General features: G+C 40.8%; 1 protein-coding gene across 6 annotated transcripts in view; it reads right to left on the bottom strand.

The window, feature by feature from the left end:
* Positions 1-3,336: 3,336 nt before the first annotated feature.
* ARFIP1 (ADP ribosylation factor interacting protein 1) overlaps positions 3,337-25,926 on the bottom strand; it is a 1,064,000-nt gene continuing 1,041,410 nt past the window's right edge. For all 6 annotated transcript variants that reach the window (XM_044062461.1, XM_044062456.1, XM_044062455.1 and 3 more), the window contains one exon: positions 3,337-4,998. In XM_044062461.1, the coding sequence (XP_043918396.1) occupies positions 4,843-4,998 (156 nt within the window). In that variant the 3' untranslated portion in view covers positions 3,337-4,842. The remainder of the gene's footprint in view (positions 4,999-25,926) is intronic.

Here is a 25,926-nt window from a genome sequence, read left to right as displayed (position 1 = left end):
TATATATTTAATTATTAATATATAAAATTATTTTAAATATAAAAAAAAAAAAAAAAAAAAAAAAAAAAAGTTAATGTGAAAAAAGTAGCTAGTGAAGTTTCAGAACAAATCAAGGTGGAGTCATCCGCATATTGAATGCCGGTAGCACATATATATATATATATATATGCACACACACACACACACACACACACACACACACACACACACACACACATATATATATATATATATATATATATATATATATATATATATATATATATATATATATATATATACACACACACACACACACACAAACACACTTATGTATATATTTTTATAAGGATAGATGGAAGCTCTTCTTTAAGAGAAAGCTACTTACCCAGAAACTCTAACTTGTGGGCCCTCGACAGCATCCTAAAGGGTGAACCCTTTAGATTTTACAGCAAACATACAAAAGGGATAAGAGTCTCTGCCTTGAAAGCAGCTTCACATCTGGAAGCCTTTCTAACCTCACCAGAGCATTGGCCAGTCATACAGGAGAAAATCTTACCCTCCATCTCCCAAGGAGTCAAGACTGATGGAGATGTAAGCTGTAAGAAATGGGGTAGGCAAAGCAACATCTCATGATATCACATCCTCAGGAGTGGTAAGGTTGCTATGGATTCTCACTCCCTGCGAACTGTCTCTATCACCAATTTTGTCACCATTCTGTGGTATCTATCCCTTAGTTTTCCTGCAGTTACTTTACAGAAGTTTCTCCTGAGAGGAGCCGCACTCCCCTAGTACTAACAACACACTTCTTATGTTTGACTAAAAGGCCTGTAACTTTCAGGCACATTCAGGAAATATTTGCTTATTTAAAGTAGTGCAATCCTTGCAGGGGAGACCTGGTAGTTCTTCCCCGACAAAGAAATGCACTGTAGAAAATTACTATCATTCTGCATGCGCACTTAATAGTAACGTTTTGTTGGAATGAGAATGGATTTTGAAAAACAAACATCCAGACAACAAGCTTCAAACAATATCACAATTACTGGTAAATTCAGAAATCCTACAATAATCAAAAGAGGTTCCCAAACTAGATAAATATTTTTCTCTGGATGTCACCTGAAAGGAACTGAAAGGTATATAAAATTAACTGTTCATTTTTGCAGAAAAGCTACATTTTCTGGGGACATCTGTACAGCCAAGAAAGTTAGAAAGAAAAGATAGACATTCACTAGTTGCAATCCTGCTGCATCAGTGATTCATATATGAATGTCACAGTATAACTCTTCTAGGGTCTGAAGGCACTCAGTATTGATTTTACAGTATTCCAGGCATAGGTTAAAATACATTTTTGCATGAATCCACCATGGTCTACTGATTATTTAAAACAAAAACTTAAAACTGATTTAACATATACTCTTTTTGCCTGCACTTGTATTACAACTAGTAAAATGCACCTTTACCATATTGTTACAGATTTTCAGGGGGATCCTTCTTAATGATCCTGCAAATGGAAGCCTTCATTAAATAAACGTGTAGGGATCCACCAGATCTCCTTGATACCAGATAGTTCAGATCCCAATTCCCAGGCAAACGTCATCCAAAAAGACAGGCTGAATACACTGGGCAAACAGTAATTTTGACTGTACAATTTACAAGAAACCACTACATTTATAAACATTCAATAAAAGCATTTTTACAGAGGGATAAGCCATCAGTGATTCCCACCATATACTAATTATTCTAACTCTGAGGTCACTGCACCTCTGAGAAATGGCAATCATTAGTAAACTTAAAACAATACCTGCCTTGCTCTATGGGATCTCTTTTTGTTTACAGTTGTAAGCCTACATATATAATATGAGCTGGTAGATTCTGTACTTATGTACTTATATGAAATGAGCATACAATTAAGAGCAAACAGTCTCTCAAGCAAGAAAACCAAAGCAACAATGGACTTCAGCACTTCTGTCTTGAGCAACTGATTGACATAGAAACAATATAAGGCAATTGATCACAAGAACCATTAAGAGTCACATACACCTTTAAAAAGATGCGCTTAAAGTTCTTGCCACCCTTTGTGAGAACTTAACAGTTCTCACTGTACTACCAAGTCATTAGATACTATGACAGGACACATTTGGAAAATACACCTGTAACTATCAATGGATGTCTTAATATGTAGTTGATAAATTTCGTGTTACATAACAAGTATCTGTATGGTCTTCAAAATTGTTATGGTGTGAAACATTCTATGAAAAATCATTGAAAGAACAACCTTATGACTAACAGATGTACTGACTAGATAAAAACTTAACTCAAATTTTAGGATTTCAACTGAGGCTTAGTCTAACTTAATGCCTGACAACAGGGGAGTTAATGGCACAAGTAGAAGTGTGCTCTGTTGCTTCTCTACAATCAAAACCACCTGCCTTCACAACAAAGAACTTAGCCTTTTCCACATTGAGGAAAGACCAGCGCTTCACACCTGTATGTTTTTAAAATATTTTTTAGTTCCTGCCTCCCCTACAACTATCAAGTTTCCATCTCCAAATAGTCAATTTCTTTCCCTTGACTGCTGTCATCCTATGACAGTGGTGGTGGTGGGGGGGTGAGGTGACAGCCAGGGATCATAGCCGTCATCGGTGGGGGGGGGGGGGGGTTAATCTCATTGCAGAACAGATAGCATTGCAAAATGTCCAATAAGCTGAACAGGTGTGCATGCATACTTCCTACAACTGCAAAGTTCAGGCTGTACACACCTCCACAACTTACTCCTCAGAGGTATGATGCTGGGGGATTTCTGGCCCACTAAGACAAAAGAAGACAATACAACAGGAAAGAGCAACTATGACCACCTTCACATTGACATTCCTCAAAGACAGCTCATGCAGTGGGACTTAGCCAACCACCTCTTCTAGAGAGGGCAAAGGTAGAATTGGCTGCCTGCTTCCTTCCTCTCCCACCTGGCTCTTCTAACAAATGGCTATTAGCTGAGTGCACATCTAGGCACAGTCAGGGCCAACCATCACTAGTGGAATCAGTGCCAAAAGCTGGATTTTTCAAAAGACGTGGAGTCATGCAGAATTAGTAACCTGGGTCGTACGCACAGAAAAGAAAAATGAATAGTGTGTCATCTGCATAAACAGGAAAAATCCAAGGCTTTTTTTTCCACTACAATTACCTCTCCTCAAAAGTTCTAAAAAAAATTAAAGCAGTGCTAATATTAAATCCCATGTAAGAGGCCTGATGATGTGATTCATCTAATGTCAATTAGCTTTGCTAGAAATCAAACCCAATGGAAATGAATGCTGACCTTTCAAGCTATGCAACAGACTCATATAAAAACAACACAATAACTAGTTTTGCAGCAAACACCTTTAATCGTGACCACGCAGTCATACTGGAGTCATAATCTGGGAACATTTTTAATTCTGTTTGGTTGTAATACAGTAGTGACTCTTTCACAACTGGTAAAAAGAACACTTAAATCTGTCAAAACAGAATACAGAATGGTAAATAAAACCCAAACAATGCAACTCAGATATATGTATTTTGTTACATATTCTTACTTTAGGTTCGGCATATTAACAAAGTAATCGACAGAACAAGTAATACAAACATATCACATAAATCATATAAACCCTATACACATCTTTACTCATTATATACTGTGTAATTACTTCATTTCACTTCAGATAAAATACAACTGGACTAGAATACCAAACAGATGTAAACACACAAACTTAACAGGAAATATCTTAACTCAGTAATTCTGTTTTTTGGCATGTGGTAAAACACAAACGTAATTTTACATTTGCTACAAATTCGAGGCTCTTTGCAAAACTGTTTTATTTCAGCTACAAGTAGTAACATGAAAGACAATCTTATAATGCCTCAGTTCAGTTAACCAGAATGTGCATTTTGCCATTATGTCTGCATGTCAGATTCTGAAAAGTTCAAAAGAAGCACGTCCCTAAGAACAGAGAGAAATGATGCTGCCATGGAATTTCTGTGCACACTTGGTGCCTGGCAGCTTTAATAGAGAGAATGTACAAATATATACACTATAAAAGGCACACAGCAAGTGGGTTAAGGCTGGTATTTCTTCTATGCAGATCATGCAGTCGTAGTTACTTATAACAAATACATAATGGTCCAAATTCAGAGTTGAATACTGTGGTTTGAAATGTGAAATCAGTATTGTGCAATTAAAGACATCTGTGCATGTTACCAAGTAATGGAAGCCAGCTCCTTAGAGTTATTTGACAGAAGGCTGTCACTCCTAAAAACATTCTTCCACAAAATGACGTGGTTAATAGAACCACCTAAAAGTATTTGCTGCAAGATGGAGTGCAAATCTTGACAGATAGCATCCACTGCTTCTGCATGAATACTATACAATGATCTTAATAACTGATCTTTACAAAAGATACCCCTCATTTTTAAAACAATCACATGAAACATTTTAAAGACATTTTATATATAAAATATCAGATGTTGGTACAAACTGTGTAAACCAGCTTTGGAAACATTACAGTCAGCCACCTCAGTGACCAGAATAAATCACAGGAAGAAAAACATTCTCTTTAGTGCAAAACTACATTAGAGGTTTATAAACTAGAATCAGTAACTTTATATACAAAATGAGAACATTTTGCTATTGTTATACATATGTTTGGTTAGATAAAAGAACCCCTGTAATTACTAAGGTGAATGTTAAAGTTTACAAAAGAAAAAGGAAAGTTACATGTTTTTAAGAATGCCTATGACAGTCCTCCCAAGCCCCCCAAGCCCCTTCTTCCACCAACCTTCTCGAGTGTTCTGGTCATTGCTAAGAAAAAAATTGCTCTATATCTGTAGTTGTTATTGCTGTTCAAGAAAAGACATGCCATCTGATCCAGGAATTTTCAATTTGATGTGGAACTGTTTGAGTGTCTGTTCAAGCTGTTGTTGATTCCCAGCATAGTATGCAGCAACAGCATTATGGAAAAGAACAAGCTGATTGTGTAGCACCTTGACCTGTAGGTAAAGCAGAAAAGAAATTAAGGACACAGAACAATGCATGTTGACATCAGCAGCTACATTAGAAAATTAGTATGAAAAACACAGCATACATACTACCACATTTGGAATCTAAAATACTATTGACAGAGCTATGCAACACAGACAGCAGAATTCCAAAACTGAAGATCATCAAAAAAATAACCATGCCATGTGAATTAATCAAACGTGATGGTTGTAAATACTCCACAGGAACCTAGATGTTTCCATTAGAGTGAAGCAGAAAAATCTCTAAAGCAAACCAGACAGTCAATGCATGACGAAACTAATACAGTTTAATATGATAGACTAGGGTAGAGAATAATTAAATCTCTCAAAGAATTGGGATGGAAGTCCTACCACTTAGCCAGGTGGAAACTTCATCTTACAACATTTTTGTCTGGCATTTGCAAATCCCTTGCATAATGGGCAAAAGCTGCAGCACTTGCTGCTAATACAGATATTGCTACCGACAGCCCTTTGAGTTACAAAGTTGTGAAACAAAAATACAAACTGGATGATGGTGGGGGAAGGCAAGTAGCAAAGCGAAATAAGAATTCTATCAAAAAGCTGACAAATCATTATGGAAATGCTCTAAAGAAAATATAGGAAGACCCAAGACACATTAAATGACAACTATGTCCTTGGCACAACATTTCCTTTCCCCGAGAGTGTGACTCCTCCTGACAGTATGACTCTGCACATATTAAAAGGCACAGCATAGCAGATTCTTAACCTGTGACATTTTTATCTTAAATCAGCTTCCTCATTGCACACCATGCTGAGAATGAATGAAATCTTATTTCTTTAGGAATTTGTTTTACTTGCTTTTATTTTATTTAACCTATCACATTTGAAAGTTTGCGTCAAAATGACACCTAAGGAACATCTACTCAAAGGGACCATTTAGTACATACTTCCGAACCAAACAAATTTAGATGCATTAATCCATATGTTGCACTCATGTACACTGCTATGATAAATGAAACTGGGTATTGTTAACTTTTCCTACTTTGAGACAGGATTATGGCTGAAAAGGGTTAGAAGACCAGTCTACACACCCAGTTATCAAACAGAATATAAAACAAAAAGTCTTTTGACAAGGAAAGCATACATAGCAAGGTTCTTGCAGCTCTGTTTTTTTCTTCCTTCACTGGATCATAAACCTGAACAGGATAAGGAACATCTGAAATAATTTGTTGAATATCTGAACGAAAACAAATGGGGGATTGAGTTTACGGGGAACCATGACAAAGAAAGGATCACTTTCTTAGATGTTATGGTGATTAAAGCTTCTGATAACACCTTGACAACAGAGGTTTACTGTAAATTCCCGGAATATAACTCCTTTCTCCATGCCTCCAGCTATCACCCCCAAGATATATGTAAAAATATTCCTAAATCTGAATATATGAGGGTGAAACATATATGCTCGGTTAATGACTCCTATCAGCATTTCAGGGATGACCTATCCAATAGATTTAGGGAAAGGGGTTATAAAGTAGGTCATATTCTAGAAGCCAAAAATTTGGTTGATAAAATGGAGAGAGTTAATCTCTTACCGTATAAGACAAAGGATGGTACATCGAGAGATCAACTCAGGTTTGTAATGACTTATGGTAGAAACACTGGGGTATTGATGGACAGTGTGCAACACAACTGGAACACCTTATGGCTGATAATACGCTTTCTGGTATACAAGGGGACACGTCAGTTTTCCTTTGGAAATGGAAAAAAATTAGCGTCCTTCTTTAATCACTATACGCAAGGACCCCATAGACAAAAGGAAAGGCTACAAAGTACCCTAGAGGGACAGGTTGCTGTAGGATGTCTCCCATGTGTCCATTGCACACAATGTTGCAGAATACTACAAACTAAAAGTTTTAGTAGTAAAAAAATACTAGCCGAGTATTTGATATCCCTTTCTTTGCCAATTGCAATTCAGACTGGGTTATTTACCTTGCCATTTGTAAATGTTCTGCTTTCTACATAGGGCAAATGTCAAGACCAGTAAAACACAGAATATCAGAACATTTTAGTGAAATCAAAAACAAAACACAAATGCACTTTTTAAACATACTGAATCCCATAAAACAGCATCATTCCACTTAATTATTTATAGAATTTTAGGAATTAAATATAATAAATCAGGCTGGCATGAATTACTCAATACTAAAGAGAAGAAATGGATAATTAAATTGGGAGAGCTGTTTGCCTCTGGATTAAATGAACACCTCTAATTGGTCACATAGGCTTCAAATACAGTATATAAATGCATGTTTTTTTTCTGTATCATTACACTGATGAAGGCTTAGTAAGGAACTAGCCGAAACCGGTTTGTTTCTGCTTTGTATACTGGAATTATGATTGTTATTTAAATATATAGACAACTGCTGCCACAGTCTGCTGGTCATATTTTTGTTGTACTTAAGGTATTTTGAGACCTTGCAGATGCTGTACTTGCAGGGACTGCTCCTGGATTGGCATAATTCTGGGTGATGGCAGGATGCTACTCAGGGCTAGGGTCATACCTGCCTGGGCTACAAGATTGGACATCTCCTCCATGTCTCTTTTCATGTGGCCCAGGGAGGTACATCTCAGGTCATTCCCACCAACATGGACAATGACAAAGTTATATTTGTACATGTAGAGTGAGCTGAGTGTGTGCGTTATGTGGTGGATCCTGGCACCCGACAGGCAGCTGACAGTAACTTTCTCCTTGTTTAGCCTGGTGAGTGGAACATAAGTGTGCCTGACTATAGAGTCACCTATGACTAGAGTGTTGGGTACATTGTTATGCCTTATGGGCTGTGGTTAAGTGGCACACTGAGTTTGTGGGCTATACGTCATTTGGGTTGTGTTGGGGGGGTTGGAGGCTGCTTGCATTTATGCTTTGGAGGTCCCTGCTGCTTGAGTAGATTTTTATTGAGAGCCTCCGTGAATGTAGGTGTGTGTTTTGTGTTTCTACATGTGTGTTTTGGTGGTATAGGTTTTGAGGGAGTATGTGATGAGTGTGGTGTGGTGCAAGTGTTTACCTTCTCCTCTTGACTGTCTAGTCCAGTCTTGGGTGAAGAGAGCTTTGCTTCCAGTTTGGCTATATAAGTGCATCTCTCACAGGTTGTAGTGTTGGGTGGTAGGTGGAGAGGGTTCTGTGTGCATGAGGCAATTGTTGCATTGCCCCAAGATGTCCAGATTCATCAGGTAGACAGGAGAAAACACCGGGAGCTGACCCTTAGACATGCCTGGATAGGTGCTTATTTATTAGTACTAAAAACTGTTTTCCTCTAGACAAAGTGAGGAAAGTTGAGTATTGTAGTAATTTGTAGCTTATTTAGTGCTTACAATGAGTTCTGAATAAGTGCTGAGCTCAAAGAAACAGATGTGAGTGCTGAAACTAAAAAAAGTACAGTTTTGTACCTACCATAAATGTAGATGTTCGCGTGTACACCCTGCTGCAGTCATCACACTAGCGTTATCTTGTCGTCAGGCGGTCCCGCAGTCGGCCTGAATTCCAAAGTCTTGGTCCAGCGTCGGTTGCTGTCGCTTCTTCCCTGACGTCAGTGCGCCAGGGGTATATATAATGCATCTGATGCCATTTTCTTCAGTTTCTTGCCCCAGATGTCAGGTGCCCCCAAAAAGGTGGTCAGTAATTAGTACCAATTTAAGAAATTTAGCACAAACACAACATCCCTCCAGCTATAAGCAAATACATCAGGAAGGTATTGTAAAGATTTAGTCAGTGAGATCAGAGGGGATGGAGGGAGGGTAACCTGGACTGCAGCAGGGTGTACACTCGAACATCTAGATTTATGGTAGGTACAAAACTGTACTATGTTCATCGTGTTACCCTGCTGCAGTCATCACACTTGGGCAGAATCCCAAAGCTAAGGATGGGAAGGGGAGTCAAAGAGGGTTAGTGGAGGCTAGAAGGCCCTGCAGAACTGCAGTGGCGAAGCCAGCTCTAGTCTTAAAGTGGTAAGTGGTAGTGCTTGGTGAAGGTGTGTACTGAACTCCAAGTTGCAGCTTCCAAAATCTCCTTGGTTGGGACCCCCCTGAGGAAGGCTGTAGATGTAGCTGTTGCCCTGGTAGAGTGGGGGCCTTATGGTAGCAGGAACTGGTTTTCCATAATGGGTATAGCAAAAACGAATGCAATGTCCTATCCATTTGGAAATGGTCTGTTTTGATATAGCCTTCCCTTGCGAAGCTGTAGCATAGGATACAAAGAGCTGGTCAGATTTTCTGAAAATCTTAGTTTTATCCAAGTAGTAACGAAGTTGCCTGTGAATGTCCAAGGAATGCAGGAGTCTTTCTCCTTTGTTCTGTGGATTTGGAAAGAAGGTGGGTAAGTGGATGGTTTGATTTAAAGCCACACTGGATACCAACTTAGGCATGAAGGAAGGATTAGTTCGTAGAGAAACTCTGTCTTGATGGAAAATGAGGAAAGGTTCCACTGCCATTAGTGCCTGCAGTTCTGAGACTCTTCTGGCTGAAGTTATTGCTAGCAGCAGGGCAGTCTTCCATGATATAAACTTTAGATCAGCAGAGAAAGCTGGTTCAAAGGGAGGTAGCATAAGTTTTTCCAGAACAAAACTGAGGTCCCATGTTGGTGTAGGTGCTCTCCTGGGGGGGCCTAATGTTTTTTGCCCCTCTGAGGAACTGCCTTAGAAGTGGATGTGAAAATAAGGGTGGATCCGTGTTGTAGTGGGCTGAAATAGCTTATGCATGGATTTTAATGGAAGAAAAAGAAAGTCCTATGTGCAACATCTCAGTTAAATACTGTAGAATCTGAGGCATGTGAGGCTGAAGGGTATTTTGGCCTTTAGCTTGGTTCCAGGCGCAAAACCTTTTCCATTTGTCCGAGTATGCCTTCCTGTTGCTGGGCTTCCTAGCTTCCAGAATAACATCCATAACTACTTGAGGAAGAGGAGCAGGCTGGATGCTTAGGTGATTTGCCATGCAGCCAAATTTAAGGTTTTGAGCTGGCTGTGTAGAATCTGATTGTTTTGCTGTGTGAGCAAATGGGCAATTTGTGGTAAGGTAAAATCCAAGGTGGGCCCTGGGCCATATTCCTTAATAGTGGGTACCAGTGCTGGCGTGGCCAGTCTGGGGCTATGAGTATCAGTCGTGGTCCCTCCTTTCTGACTTTCAGAAGCACCTTTGTGAGAAGAGGCAATGGAGGGAAGGCATATACTGTCAGGTTTTTCCAACTGAATGAGAGGGCGTCCACTTTCCAAGCTTCATGGTGAAGTGTCCTTGTACAAAATTTTGTTAGCTGATAGTTTTGGGGGCTGGCAAACAGGTATATGTCTGGGAGGCCCCATTTTTGAGTCATCATTGCAAATACTTGTGGATCCAGTTTCCACTCGTGGGGATCCATGATGTTTCCTGCTGAGGTAGTCTGCCAATTTCTTTTTTCCTGGCAGGAATTGAGCTTGTAACTGAACTTGGTAAGCCAGTGCTGTGTTCCACAAGGTCATTGCTTGCCTGCATAGAGGGTAGGAGTGTGTACCCCCTTGTTTGTTTATGTACCACATTACTGTGGTGTTGTCCGTCCTTATTGTAAGTTGTCCTGGATGTAAGAGGTTCTTGAAGGCTGTCAGAGCATTCTGTACAGCTAGCATCTCTTTTTGATTGATATGCAGATTCCTTTGATCTGCAGTCCATATGCCTTGAACGCACTGTCCTGCCATGTATGCCCCCCAGGCGTAGTCCGATGCATCTGTTGTCATAGTTTGCCTGGCTGGGGGCAAGGTGAAAGGCTGACCCTTGCTGAGGTGACATGCCTGTGACCACCATAGAAACTCTTGTTGAAGGCAGGGAATGAGAGATATCATTGTGTCCAAGCTGTGGCTGTGTTGAGACCATACGCTTTTTAGGTACCACTGTAATTTCCTCATATGCAGCTTTGCAAATGGTATTAGTAGTATGCAAGATGCCATGAAGCCCAAGGCCTGCAGAATTTTTCTTGCAGGGAGTTGGGTCTTTGTTGCCATTGTTTTGAAATATTGAGTCAGTTGTAGTTGTTTGTCTGGCGTCAGATAAGCCTTCTGGGCCGTTGTATTCAAGCTGGCACCCAGGAATGTCATATTTTGTGAAGGTACTAGTTTTGATTTCTTTTCGTTTACTGTGTACCCCAGGCAACGTAGAAGATGCTTTACAAAAGCCAGATGTTGTAAGAGGATGTCCTTGCTTTCTGCTTGGATGAGGCAATCGTCCAGGTATGGGTATATTTGAATTCCTCTTTGTCTGCAGTATGCAATTACTGGTGCCAGGCATTTTGTGAAGACCCTGGGCGCAGTGGATAAGCCAAAGGGCAGTGCAGAGAATTGGTAATGGGTTGAACCTGCAATGAAACGGAGGTATCTTCTGCAACTTTGTCTGATAGGGACATGCAGGTATGCCTCCTTGAGGTCCAACGTTACTAGCCATGCTTTCTTGCCCAACATGGGAAGAAGCTGCTGTAGTGTTAGCATCTTGAATTTGGGTATTTGTAAGAAGGTGTTTAGAAATGAAAGGTCCAGAATTGGTCTCCAGGCATTGTCCTTTCTGGGGACTAGAAAGAGTCGAGTAAAATCCTTGGCCTTGCTCCCGTGTAGGTACCAGTTGAAATGGCTCATGTCCATGAAAGCTGTAATTTGTTTTTGTGCCTCTGCCCATTGATTTTGTGGCAGGTTTGACATTCCTCTTTTCGTTGGCAAGGTGTGGAAATGGAATCTGTATCCTCATGAAATTATATCTAGGACCCATTTGTCCTTTGTGACGATGTGCCAGTTGTCTGAAAAGGGAGCTGCCAAGAGAGTGTTGCTTGGTCATATGAGGTGTAAGTCATTGAGTTTGCCTTCTAGTAGTTTTGCGCCTGTCTTCTCCTCCCTTCTGTGTTGCAGTGCCCCATTGTCTAGGTTTGTATTGGGCTTGTGGTTGCCCTCTGCCTCTTGGGTGTCTTGACCCCTCTGTGGTCTGTCAGTAGCTGGAAAGGACCAATTTTTTGTTGGCCAATTTCTGCTGAAGCGAGGGGGCTGTACCTGTAGAAAATCTCTGACTGCCTGCATAGATTTTGCCTTACCCTCCATTTTCTTAAGACGACTTCTGCTTTAACTCCAAACAGGACATCCTGCTGTAAGGGAGCATCTAGAAGCTTTGCTTTAACATGATCAGGCAGAGTTTGTTCCTTTAACCAAGCATGCCTACGTATAACAGACCCAGTGACAGCTGCTCTGCAGGAAGCCTTTAAAGAATCAAACCCACATTGTAAAGTATGTTTGCCCACCTGTTCAGTTGCATGCAACAGATCCTGCATTTCTTTCAAATTCAGACTGTTGAGGGAGTATGCTCATATTTTGTCTTAACTGAGACATCAGAAATTGCTGATATTTTAGCATGTGAAATTGACAATTTAGTGCTCTCATAGCTAGAGTGGCTGAGGTGTAAACCTTTTCCCCCCACCTGTCTAGTGCTCTGGAGTCCCTTTCAGAGGGTACAGGATTTTTTGCCATAGAAGCCTTAGCCCCTTTGGGACCCTGGGAGATTGTCTCTGGATCAGCAACAGGACTTTTACAAAGGAATTTGTGGGAGTCAGGCACTCTATAATATCTGTCTGGTTTGGCTGGAGCAGGAGGTAGAGAATCTGGATTCAAACTAGATTCTAAGTAAACATCATCCACAATGTCTAAAACTGGGGGGATGGCAAGAGGTCTGTGCTGGGGGAGTAAAAGAAACTCTCTGAGCCTTTTCTTAGAGCCAGAGCAGTCCTGACCTTCCCAGTGAAAATGTTCCCTCATAGTGTGTAAAGTTTCCTCAAAGGAGTAGTCTTCAGGGGGAGAAGCTGAGGGAATGGAATCCTCAGCATCAGAGTCTTTATAAGGGGGAAAAGAGTAATCTTGGCCTTCAGAGGAGCCTGAGGAAATAGACACTTGATCAGAGGAGGCATAATCTTCCTCTTGTCTAGGCCTTTTGTCGGGGGGGGGTTGGGAACCCCTGATTAGAGAGATCAAATCTTCCACCATTTTAAGCATCTGTTTCTTAGGCATGGGGCCTTGAACTGGAGACTGAAGTGCAGTCTTTTTTGGCTTAATAGGAGTCTTAAGCTTAGGATACGTTTTTATGGTGAGTGTCGTCGGTCTGAAGATACCTTCAGAAACCGAAGGTGTTTCTGCAGCACCGACATTTCTTTCTGCAGTGTCGAAGGTAGGGGCTAAACAAAATGGCTGCGTGGGCCTAGCACTCTTCGCCAAAGGCTCCGAAGCGGTCTCGGGTTCAAAATCTGCGGTAGCCAGGGGCTGTGTAGGAGCCTCACTGAAAACCGGTGAACCGGAGACTGGCCCAGCCGAGGCCTCAGAGTCTGGTTTGGGTCTAGGATGCCTGTCCTTATCCTTGCGTTTTTTGTGCACGCCGGTAGTCGGTTGCTCCAACGGCATTGTGTAGTTAAATTTTCTATCGAAGTAGTGTCGTGCAAAATCAAAGCGTCTTTTTATAGTACGCTTATTGAACCTAGCACAAAAGTGACAACCAGTGACATCGTGGTCTGGGCCTAGGCAAGGTATACAGTAAGTATGAAAATCCTTATGAGGTATTTGCTTCCCACAAGAAATACAATTGTTAACTTTTTCTGACATCGGTCTGAGGCAAGAAAAGTTTCCCCAACGGGGTACTTAGCTTTATTGAAGACTTTGGATCTGAAATTCGACTTTCGAAAATCTCAGGAGTCTGCAGACCGGCACTTGCGAACTGCTTCTGCTTCGGGCACCACGTGGCAAGAAAGACTGGAGAAAATGGCGTTGGATGCATTATATATACCCCTGGCGCACTGACGTCAGGGAAGAAGTGACAGCAACCGACGCCGGACCAAGACTTTGGAATTCAGACCGACTGCGGGATCGCCTGACGACAAGATAACCCTAGTGTGATGACTGCAGCAGGGTAACACGATGAACATCTGGCTAGTTCTAAGAAACAAAATTAAGCTAGAAGGCTTCCCTCCAACACAGAATGGCTTGGGGGCTCAGAAGCTTACAAACAGTTCTGGATATAGTAAATCTGTATCGGGACTAGACGACTTACAGGAAAGGCAGGAAACAAGCTTAGAATTTTTTTTTTTTTTTTTTGACCAATATGAGACAGGCAACAAGATAAAAAAGAACAAAACAGAAGAATAAGGAACATGGCATCAGTCATTTACTGTTACTGAATATCTCTCTCAACTGTACTATAAAACACATCCTCTAATTTCAGCTTTTGTGGAAAATCCATACACATGACAGACTACCAGACCACACATTCATAGATAGGTTCATGGATTACTACTAGGCTAACTGCCGTGTGATCCATTTTAAGCCTAGCCAATTATCCCATTTGAGAATCAAACCATGCACCTTATGTTTGGTAAGGCAAGCACCTTAACCATTATGCCAAACCTAAACCCTCTCTGCCAAACCTAAACATTCCCAAGATGGGTGAAGGAAACAGTCAACACCTCTTTCATAAATGTTGTGCCATACTCTCCTATACCCTTGGACTGGCAATTTTTCTTGTAATGCCTGAGGACTGTGAAGGAAGGAACAGGTGCTTGTCTCAGACCCATGCTGCAAGTATTTCACTGAAGCAGCTGCAAGTCTTGAGGAGTGGAGCTGTAACAGGCCTTGGGATGAGTCAATGTAGATGGCAAGCCAGTTAGAGAAGTGTTCTTCTCTAAATGGGAAGGAATAGCATAAACTGGTCAGATTTTCTGATATATTTGGTCTCTGGAAATGAAAAGCCGAAAAGTGACTCCTAGGATTTCCACAAAATGACTTGCATAAATTCAAGAATAAATAAGGGCATGTACTTGTTTTGACTTGTTTACTGGGAAGGTGAGCTGGTTTAAGAACCTTTTTCAGCCATGATGTGGGCCATATTTAACAACACTTTCAGCAAGTACGATTAATCACAAAGTTTAAAATTAGTTTTCCATTTGGGTATATGGCAGACGAGACATACGTAACATTATTCAAAATTTTGAATTTACTGTCAAGCTTCCCACACACATTAAATTCAACAACAAAAAAGACACAAGCAGTAGTTTAATATTTACAAGGACCACAGGGTTACATTTGCAGGTATAAATGAATACTACTTTACAGAAAAACACACACACAGATGTACCAACAGGGATAAAGGTGATAAGGAATTAAAAAAAGACAGTAAGCTTTAAGACAACTAGTTCATAAAATGCATGTAAATCTACCTGGATTCAGAGGTAGAAAATACTTGGAGGAAGGGATATAGTATCATAGTGAGGGAAAGTCTAAAATATCAGCTTCTAAGTTGCTCCAAACAAGTGTAGCTGCAGAAAACAGATATTTAGTCATCACCTCAAACAGTGATGCATGCTGTCCTCCTTTAGATATTTAGAGACATCAGTTTCATTTCCAATACTGATGATAACTTCCAATTTTCTACGGCTAGCTTTTAAAGCTCTTATCATTTAGCCTTAAATCAAATGGTCTGTGCAAATTGAAGGATGGTTCAACATTGGTATTTAAATTGTAAGGTGAAGTCTACACTCAGCCTATGTCTTAGGCTGAACATCATTTATAATTTAACAGACTGCGGGATCAGTTTTGATAACAGGTGGCTTTTTACATGGTAAGAAATTGTGGTCATTAAACATTTACAGAGTTTATTACCTGCAGTCTGGATTATGAATTATTTTGACTGGAATGCAGTATAATCAATAGGTAGTTGTACTCAAATTTAGGCATTAATTGATTCCTAGTTACTGCTCTTGTAGAATACAAAGCAAGCTGACTGGATACAATAAAGAGAATGCTTAAGGTGAGTTGTTACTGTTTCAACTATTTATTCAGCATTATGTTTAAATGATAATACTTGAGCAAATGCTTCCATTTCCTAGTTGATTATTTGCTGAATAAAGTGTCCTAACTGTAACTTTGCATCTTAACACTTTATTAGTTACAAATTGTATATAATAATTTTTTGGTGCTTACTGAAACATTATTTTCTTATATCCACTAGGAGAGGGGTTAAGAAAATTTGACAGATGTATTTCAATGGAGAAGAATTTGTCAAGATTTAATGTCTACCCTCTCATATACATTTTCATCCCCCAACATATCATTGACAGAATTAAAATAAAAATTTTTATCCATAACAACTATCATACCGCCCTTGTCTGCTGGGCGTATGACTATAGAGGGGTCATTTCTTAGTGTATTAAGTGCTTCCTCTTCCTTCTTACTCATATTATAGAACTTTTTGCCAGTCGGTCTGGTATCAAACAGCCTATATAAATCCTGTTCACAAACTTTACAGAAAGCTTCTAATATTGGATGATTCGTAGATATTATGCTACTCATTTTTTTTTAAATCACATTCTTTAGAACTTACATCACTATTTTCATACATTAATTTCAGCATTACGTTCCTTGCAAATATTCACAAGTCAATAAAGGAATCAGATACATTCGCTGCCTGTGCAAGAATAAAAGACATACCGATACCCAAAACCCCGTCTCAATATCAGTCAATGTCCTGATAGAGATATTCAGGACTAGTGATTGTGCGGTTCCCACATATTCTTGATGGTTGGGTAACCTATTGTTCCCATCTGACCTTTCCTCTTGGTTCGCCCACGACTCCTGGATCGACTCATGGACCTGTCTGTCTTCTTTCGAATGGGAAAAGGTGGTCTAGCAAACCCTTGCTGTATTGGGTTTGTCTGTTCTTTTCTTCGCACAACTGCATCATGGGGCTTACTCATTATATGTTCTTTATTACCCTGGCCACATTGTGTTTGCACATCCATATCATCCACAGACTAAGGTGAATGTCTTATACCATCCCCAAACAATTGGATATTCATCCCTTCCTCAGTGGCAGTCGATGTTCCAAGACTTGGGGCACCATTTTCCAATGGCATCCTGCTAGCGTCAGTTTGTAACACTTCTCAAACAGCCCTACGATCTTCATTGGGCCATGAAAAAATATGTCCTTGTTTAAAATCAGAGAGGTCTCTATTAAGTCTTTTCTTCTTTTGGCTCACTAGCCTTCTCTCATACATTGACACATTATCAACTACCCCTCCGATGGCTTTACCAGCAATTTCAGATGGAAATTAAGTATATAATACCTCCTGCTGTTCACTTATAGCGGCCATCAGGTTCTCTTCTTCAGGTTTAAAGAACTCATTCATGAAGCTCATGTACCCAAAACTTGTTTCCACATTTACATGTTGCCATTTAGTGAGAAGTTCTGGGTACTGCATGCCATACGTAGGCATTTTCAATACGCTTAAGCCCCTCGGTACCACTCTAAAATCGAGACATAATTCAAAATGGTACCTTTGATGTTGCAGTCTCTTCAACTTAACTCATTCCCTCCAGTAGAGCTCTTTTGAGTGTGTACCTTTAACTCCCAGTGGATGCGGCTTTAGCCTTTAAAAAATGAAGTTATCACCTTACAGTTCTAACAAATCCTCATTAACAGAGTTCAAATATCAAAACAATTGTGTTTGCCATCATGTATGCTTCAAGATAAAATATTCTGATACCTTGTATAAATATTCTGATACCTTGTATGTAACATGCTTTTGGAATTATTAATGCAAATATGAAGAGGCAATATTTGACGCCTAGAGGACCAGTAAGAGGTAAATGCAGAAATGCCTGGAGATGTCACTCGGCTGTAATGAGTTAAAGAGGTCATCCTCTAAGCGATTCAATCGTGTGCGAAAGGTTTGTCTATCATACTCAAATTCAGGTACCGTACCTTCAGAGGCTAGTTGCCCATTATATTCAAGCAACGGATTGTCGCCACCTTGCAGCAGGCCCGCTAGGCCATTTACTCATCTGATTCCATCCTGACCGGAAATATTGTTGCATGAATCACTCAGTTGCATTCCACGCCCTTCCGCCATGCTCTCATGGGTAACCAAAAAGAGGAACAACTGTAGTATGCACAATAACCCAACGAGTAAACCAGCTAGCAATATATAAATGTTAAAGTAAAACAAGACAGTGTATTGCAGCAGGAAGCACAGCACATAAAATATCCACCAACACTCATAGATGTTCGATATATCTTTAATAAAATACTTGCAAGTCATTAAGTGCTTTCACCAAGTACACATTGGCTTCATCAGACCATAATAATATTACAACACACAACCACATGCTTTATATAAAGTCATATGATCCACTAAAAGAATACAAATTCACCAATAGCATGTTCTACTTCTTCCTTCATTTACATATATTAATTACTTTCAATTATTCTTTGTTAGCTTCACTTCTTAAAGGAAAATGACATAATTTCAATACATGTATTGCAATTGTGCTTCACTTACTAAACTAAACTGACTGGCCATCCTACCTTGGTAATCTCCTTTTATCAAGTACGGGTTTTACTGAAACCGTATTATTTAAACCCAATCCTTTATCAGCTCTCAGCCAAAGGATCCATTTAAGTTCAGCTTCACTACTTCTATTTTCAATGTTGCCCATCCTAGGTCCTACCTGCACTACGTGTGTAACCTTAAACTTAAATTGATGTACTCGATCACTATCTGCAGCATATCTAGCAAGTGCATTTGTGTTATTACCTACCCTAATGCTGTATAAATGTTCCCTTACATGTTCTCGTAGTGTTCAGTCAGTCTTTCCAACATAAAACATTTTACAGCATTCACAGTGTGACAGATACACTAAATGCTTGGTAATACATGTTGCCCTTACATTAAATGTAAACGTTCTGTTAGAGTCTGGATGGGTATGTCTTTTATTCCTGCACAGGCAGCGAATGTATCTGATTCCATTGTTGACTTGAGAATATTTGCAAGGAACGTAATGCTGAAACTAATGTATGAAAACAAAAGACTGTGATTTTAACACACTCCCTCCTGCTCAGGTTCCTTTATATCATATTCCTGCCCAGCCTTTAAAGCTTTCTTGCTTTAAATGTTGCTTTTGCACATTTATCAAGTCCAAATGGCATTCTTAAATTATCTGAGAAAGTTATGACCACTTTTAGTTGTGTTTTTTTCTGTATAACTATATAGTTTTAAGTCATCCACAAAAAGAAGATGAGAATTCTTTACACTTTGTTGTTTTTTGGGTGCCACTGGTGACAAAGAGTCACCCAGGAATATCTGCCTTTGAATTTATATCTCTGGGATAATAATTTGTCCTTTATCATGGCACAGCTGCACAGGGGTTCATGGTCAATATGATGTAGTTGATAAATGTAGGGTGTATCTTATACATCTGTACGGACTCCTTTACCCACAAATGTGGAATGCTGTCAAATGCCTTTTTTGTAATCTTTCTGTGGAATACTTAGACTCTTCCCATTTTTTTAGAATTCTCCATTATTACTTTATCGACAAATGTTCCTTTGTTTTACTTAACTTTATAGGTTCATAGGATGATACTAGGCTATTGGCCTGGAGGCCTTTATAAGCCTAGCCAACAATTTCACCTATGTTCCCACAACATCAGCACTTGTTTTCCCTGTCCAGCAGGGACACAGGTGGAATCCCAGGGGTGTACTTTCTGTTTCCCATCCAGTTGTCCAGGTTCCTCTTAAACAGGGACAGTGAGGTACGCTGCTTGACATGGAGAGGGAGTCTATTCCATAGGTTCATAGGTTGGTAATAGGCTATCGGCCCTAGGGCCTATGCAAGCCTAGCCATAACAATTCCCTGGATATTTCTTCCCACAATATTTACTTCCCTGGACCCCTGTCTAGCAGGGCTAATGATGTGATCCCCGGGGTGAATTTCCTATCTTCCATCCAACCGTCAAGGTTCCTTTTGAAGAGCGCAAAGGAGGTGCTCTGCTTGACACATGTGGACAGTCTATTCCAGAATATAGGGAGTCTCTGAGTCAAGAACCTAGCCCTCCGGCATGTTTTGTTCATTGTGATGACAAGGTTTAGATCCCTGGAGCGTGTGGCTTTGAGGGACTGGGATTTCTTTAAGTGGAGCATGTCTAACAGCTCAGGGTTTGACATGGCCTTGTATGTTAAGCAGAGATCGTCCCTGAGTAGACGATATGCCACAGAGTATAGCTGGAGTTTTTTTTTAGACGGTCAGTATAGGGCATCTGCTTTAGGCCTGTGATTCTTTTAGTGAGGTATTTCTGTGGCCTTTCCAGCTGTTGCAGATGTCTTGTGAGGTACATACCAAATGGGGCGTTGTACTCTATAATGGGATGAGTACAGTGGGACAATTACCTCCTTTTTTCTTGATGAAAAGCCCTTAGTGATGAGGTGTGCCACATAGAAGGATTTCCTGACTGCTGTGACGATGTGGTTATCGACGTTGACATTGTCCACCTGTGTCCCTAAGTCTCTCATCACACTTTCAGTGTTTAGTGTGCTGCCACCTATGTGGTAATTCATGGGTACATGGTTTTCCCAAAGGGGATAACTATACATTTCTTGGCATTAAGCTTGAGCCCATGGCTCTGGCACCAATCATCTGTTTCTGTAAGGCCCTTTTGTAGAATATCCACATAATTTGGGGATTCAATAATGGCTCCCAGTTTGCTTTAGTGTTGGCCTGTACTTCTGAGAAGTAGATGCCAAACAAGAGCGGTCCCAGGACTGAACCCTGAGGTACTCCACTTGTCACTTGTCTGGAGCTAGATTAGAAGTCGGCCACTTTTACTGTCTGGGTTCTGTCAGTAAGCCAGTTGGCAACCCATCGAGTGACATAGGGATTTATGCCCAGCTTAGTAAGTTTATCTATGATTCCAGAGTGGGGGATGGTGTTGAAGGCCTTGGCGAGGACCAGATAGGCTGTGTGGACTGCCTTACCCTCGTCCACAGCTCTGGAGACTGATTCAAAGAAGTCAATCAGGTTCAGGAGACAAGATTGGCCCTTCACGAACCCAAACTGGGTGGGATCCAGTGTTTGGAGGTTGCCAATGTCCTTGTTTATAAGTTCCATGATAATGTGTTCCATGCCCTTGCAGATCAGGCTCATCAGACTGATGGGACGGTAGTTCCTGGGATCCAAGGTGGATCCCCCCTTGTGGAGTGGGATAACTGTAGCTGTGTGCCACTCAGTGGGTACAAAGGCTGAGGTGATGCTATGATTAAATATGACACTTAGGTGAGGTGACAGTTCATTTTGTAGTTCATGTAGTATACAGCCCAGGATGTCATCTGGTCCCATGGATGCTGTATTCTTATCCACAGATGGAGGTGTCTTTGGGACACAAATCTATCCTGCCAGCAAGTTCCACTTATGTCACAGACAAGGTTGAGGCCTTGTGTGCGGGTTGTGCGAGTGAAGTTTGACATAAAGACATGCAGCAACTCCATCAAGGCTGGGTTTGAAATGGCCTTGTATGCCAGACACAGGTCACCTCTAAGCAAACGGTACCAGACTGAGTAGATTGAGTAGAGGGTCAGGGCTTTTAGCATATCTGTACAGGACAGGCATTTGAGACCCTGGAATTTCTTGGTCAGGAACCTTTGTGGTCTCTCCAGCTGCTACATGTGCTTGGCAAGGTACATGCCAAAGGGGCACTGTATTCGATAATGGGTCTGATAAGGGGGGAGTACAGGGATGTTATGACCTCCTTGTTATTGGATGAAATACTCTTACTTATGAGGTGGGCCATGTAGAAAACCTTCTGTATAACGGAGACAACGTGGTGGTCAAAAGTCAGGTTGCTATCAACCTGGGTGCCCAAGTCCCTCATGACTGATTGTGTGTTTAGTATGTTATTAATGTGATAATTAGTGGGGACACCAGTTTCCCCAAAAGGGATAAAGATGCATTTCCTGGCATTCGATTTGAGGCCATGCTTCTGGCACCAGTCATTAGTTTGGGTATGGCCCTCTTGGAGGATGTTCACATCAGTAGGGGAATTTAAGACAGCGCCCAGCTTGCAGTCATCTGAAAATTTGGTCAGCCATAGACCACTGGTTTTGGCTTGCACCTCAGAAAAGTATATCCCAAACAGAAGAGGCCACAGGACCAATCCTTTGGGTATGTCGCTCATTAGAGATCTACTACTTGAGGTGGTTCCCCTATTTTGTGGGGATTCTATCAGTGAGACAGTTGGGCTACCCATCTGGTAACATATGGGTTGATGACTAGTTGGGAGAGTTAATCTATTATACCTGAGCAGGGAATAGTATCGAAGGCTTTGGCTAGGTAAATGTAGGCTGTGTGCACCATCTTCCCCTTGTCCATGGCTTTGGTGACGGTTTCAAACAAGTCGACCAAGTTTAACAAGCATGATTTCCCTTTGACAAAACCAAACTGTGTGGAGTCGAGCGTTTGTAGGCTGCCAGTGTCCTTGTTTAAGTAATGCATTCCATGGCCTTGCAGATCATGCTAATTAGGCTGATAGGCCTACAACTGCCTGGGTCAGTGGACGCTCCACCTTTGTGAAGAGGTATGACAGTGGCTGTCCTCTATTTGGATGGAATGAAGCCAGTACTCAGGCTTTGGTTGAATGAGGTGCCTAATGGTGCTGAGAGCTCTTGCCTGAGTTCATGTAGGATACAGTCAGGGATGCTGTCTGATCCCATGGTGGCTGTATTTTTTTGCCTTTGAGAAGGCATTAAAGATCTGCTCCCTGGTGATGAGGGGAGGGGGGGGCAGGTGCTGGGGATGTTCTGGTTTACTGATGGGGAACAGGGCGTGAAGTTTTCACTGGACCTTTCTGCAAACAGGTTGGCTATATCTACACTTTCTTTGTTACCCTTCTGTTCTACTGCCATGATTGGGTTTTCTATCCAGAAAGCACACCAGCAGACAATTAAGGCAGCTCAGTATAGTCAGAAGCAACAAACACCATAAACAGAGCTAAACCACCAGAGAGAAGGCTAGGTCTCTAAAACTGCAATTATAAGAACACATAAAACTTTAATATATACAGTACACAAAACTTTCAGTAAAAACTAGATAAGCACTTTCGGCTAATGCCTTCTTCAGATCATAAAACAATTACTTCACAACAACATTTTAAAAAAAATGAAAATTACCCAATCCAATTCCACCAACAAAAGGCATTTAACCAATCCCCATATAACAATTCATCCATGAGGAGGGTCAATCTGGCCCAGTCTTCATTCATACGTTGACCAATCAAAATTTCTCGAAAAGGAGGCTTGCCTAATCAAATACAAACTCCAGACTGTATAAGAGATCATTCATGTAAAGGGAAGTCCAACCCAACTTAACATTTACCCAATCTCCGTATGATAATTCATCCATAAGGAGGGACCATAAACTCAACCATCATTCATAAGGGAGTTCAACCAATCAAAACTTCCAAAGAAGTGGGTTTGCCCACTCAAATAATATCTTCAGATTATATTTTTTTATTTATTTATTTTTTATTTTACACTTTGTTTACCAGGACAGTCCACTGGGCCTCGAAGAGCCCATTTTCAATGCAGTCCTGGGGAGAAAAGCTCCATAAAAGACTTTATACAATGTAAACAAATCATAGGCAATTGAATGATGCAGTAATGCAGCTGAAGAACGTAGTAGTAAAATTTCAATATACAATAGGAATTTTAAAAGAAAAGAAAAAAAATTAGGAAAATCTTAGTATTTAAAAATATTTACAAATACATTTATTCATACAAAGCAGATTTAACAGTAGAAGCAATGGCAATTCATATAGGTATCGTATGAGGTAATACAAGGATAGGTGGGGCAGGAGGAGTTTAATGCAGAAGTAGGAAAAAAGGAAATAATAGAAGCAGAATAAAGAGTTGGGGGCTGGAGAGAAAGGTGGATTAAGTGCCTTCTTAGATTACAGAGAGGTATGAGAGGAGGCAGAGTATAATGTTGAGGGATTTATATGGGGTGAGAGCAGGAAAATTCTGATTGGGAATAAGATGACAGTGAAACAAGGTCTTAAAAGGTAGAGTGGTTACAGGTAGTACGAATAAGAGGTGGTAGGGTGTTCTGGAGGCATGCTAGAAAAAAAAGATAATAGATGTTTATATGAATTAATTCATAAAAAGCGGGAATCCAAACCGGCTTCATTCATTAAGGAAATTGATATTTATCATTCAACACTTTTTCTTTAGTTTTTGATTCTTTAACACAGGTTTCAGAAGAAAAACACCATTTAGGCCTGGAGTTTTATCAGCTTGCAGATCAACGATCCACTTACTTTCAGCTATCTCAGTTATATTGTGTATATTGCCCCTTCTGGAAGTACCAACTATAAAGTACAGTTTTGTACCTACCATAAATGTAGATGTTCGAGTGTATATACTGCTGCAGTCATCACACTTGGGTTATCCTGCTGTCAGGCGGTCCCGCAGTCGGCCGAATCCCAAAGTCTTGGTCCGGCGTCGGTTGTCGTCGCTTCTTCCCTGACGTCAGTGCGACAGGGGGATAAAAGAGGCAGCCGACGCCATTTTCTTCAGTTTTTCTTGCCCCAGATGTCAGGTGCCCCCAACTAGGAAGGCAATACAAATAACTATGCAAAATACCTTAGTACATAAACAATAGTACTAGCTATTAGCAAATACACCATATAGACAAGCATCCAATAGATTGATGTACATGGAGTTATAACTAACACCCTGGTATGTAAAGGGGATGGTGGGAGGGTAACCTGGACTGCAGCAGTATATACACTCAAACATCTACATTTATGGTAGGTACAAAACTGTACTATGTTCATCGTGTTATACTGCTGCAGTCATCACACTTGGGTTGAATCCCAAAGCTATGGATGGGTTGGTGGTACTAAACTGGGTTAAGTGCAGCTAGGATGCCCTGCAGAACTGTAGTGGCAAAACCAGCTCTGGTTTTTGAGTATAATGGAAGGTGGTAGTGCTTGGTAAAGGTGTGCACTGAACTCCAAGTAGCTGCCTCCAGAATGTCCTTGGTTGGAACCCCCCTGAGAAAGGCTGCTGAGGTTGCTGTAGCCCTGGTAGAATGGGACCTAATATTAACAGGCACTGCTTTCCCATGGTGCGAGGAGCAAAAGCGGATACAATGTGCTATCCATTTGGAGATGGTCTGCTTTGAAATAGCCTTTCCTTGTGAACCTGCAGCATAGGATACAAAGAGTTGGTCAGTTTTTCTGAAGGTCTTTGTCTTATCCAAATAGTAACGTAGCTGTCTGTGAATGTCCAAAGAGTGAAGGAGTCTTTCTCCTTTATTCTGGGGGTGTGGATAAAAGGTGGGTAAAGGAATGGTCTGATTCAAAGCCACACTGGATACTACCTTTGGCATAAAGGTAGGGTTAGTACGTAAAGTGACTCTGTCCTGATGGAAAATGATGAAAGGTTCCACTGCCATAAGTGCCTGTAGTTCTGAGACCCTGCGTGCTGAGGTAATAGCCAGCAACAGAGCTGTTTTCCATGACAAGTATTATAGTTCTGCTGAGAAGGCTGGTTCGAAAGGAGGCAGTGTTAATTTTTCTAAAACGAAGTTGAGGTCCCAAGCTGGCGTTGGGGGTTTTCTGGGGTGTCTTATATTCTTAGCCCCTCTGAGAAACTGCCTTAGTAAAGGGTGTGAGAATATGGGAGGATCCGTATTATATTGAGCTGAAATGGCTGAAGCATGGATCTTAACGGATGAGAAAGAAAGGCCTTTGTGTAGCATCTCAGTTAAGTATTGCAGTATTTGAGGAATGTTTGGTATCCAAGGATTCTGGCCTTTAGCCTGGTTCCATGCACAAAATCTTTTCCATTTGTCTGAGTAAGTTTTTCTGGTGCTGGGCCTCCTGGCCTCCAAAATGACATTCAGGACATCCTTTGAGAGAAGTGTTGATTGATAATTCAAGGTATTCTCCATGCAGCTAAATTTAAAGTCCTGAACTGACTGTGAAGGATCTGAAAGTTTTGGTGAGTCAACAGAAGTGGGAGTTGAGGTAAGATCCATGGAGGGCTGTGAGTCAAGGTCCTTAGTAATGGGTACCA

This window comes from Protopterus annectens, chromosome 2.part1 (assembly GCF_019279795.1).
Source record: "Protopterus annectens isolate FY-2018-M chromosome 2.part1, PAN1.0, whole genome shotgun sequence".
NCBI classification, from domain to species: domain Eukaryota; kingdom Metazoa; phylum Chordata; order Ceratodontiformes; family Protopteridae; genus Protopterus; species Protopterus annectens.
Note: the sequence above shows the minus strand (reverse complement) of the source record. Positions and strands in the feature narration are given on the sequence as shown.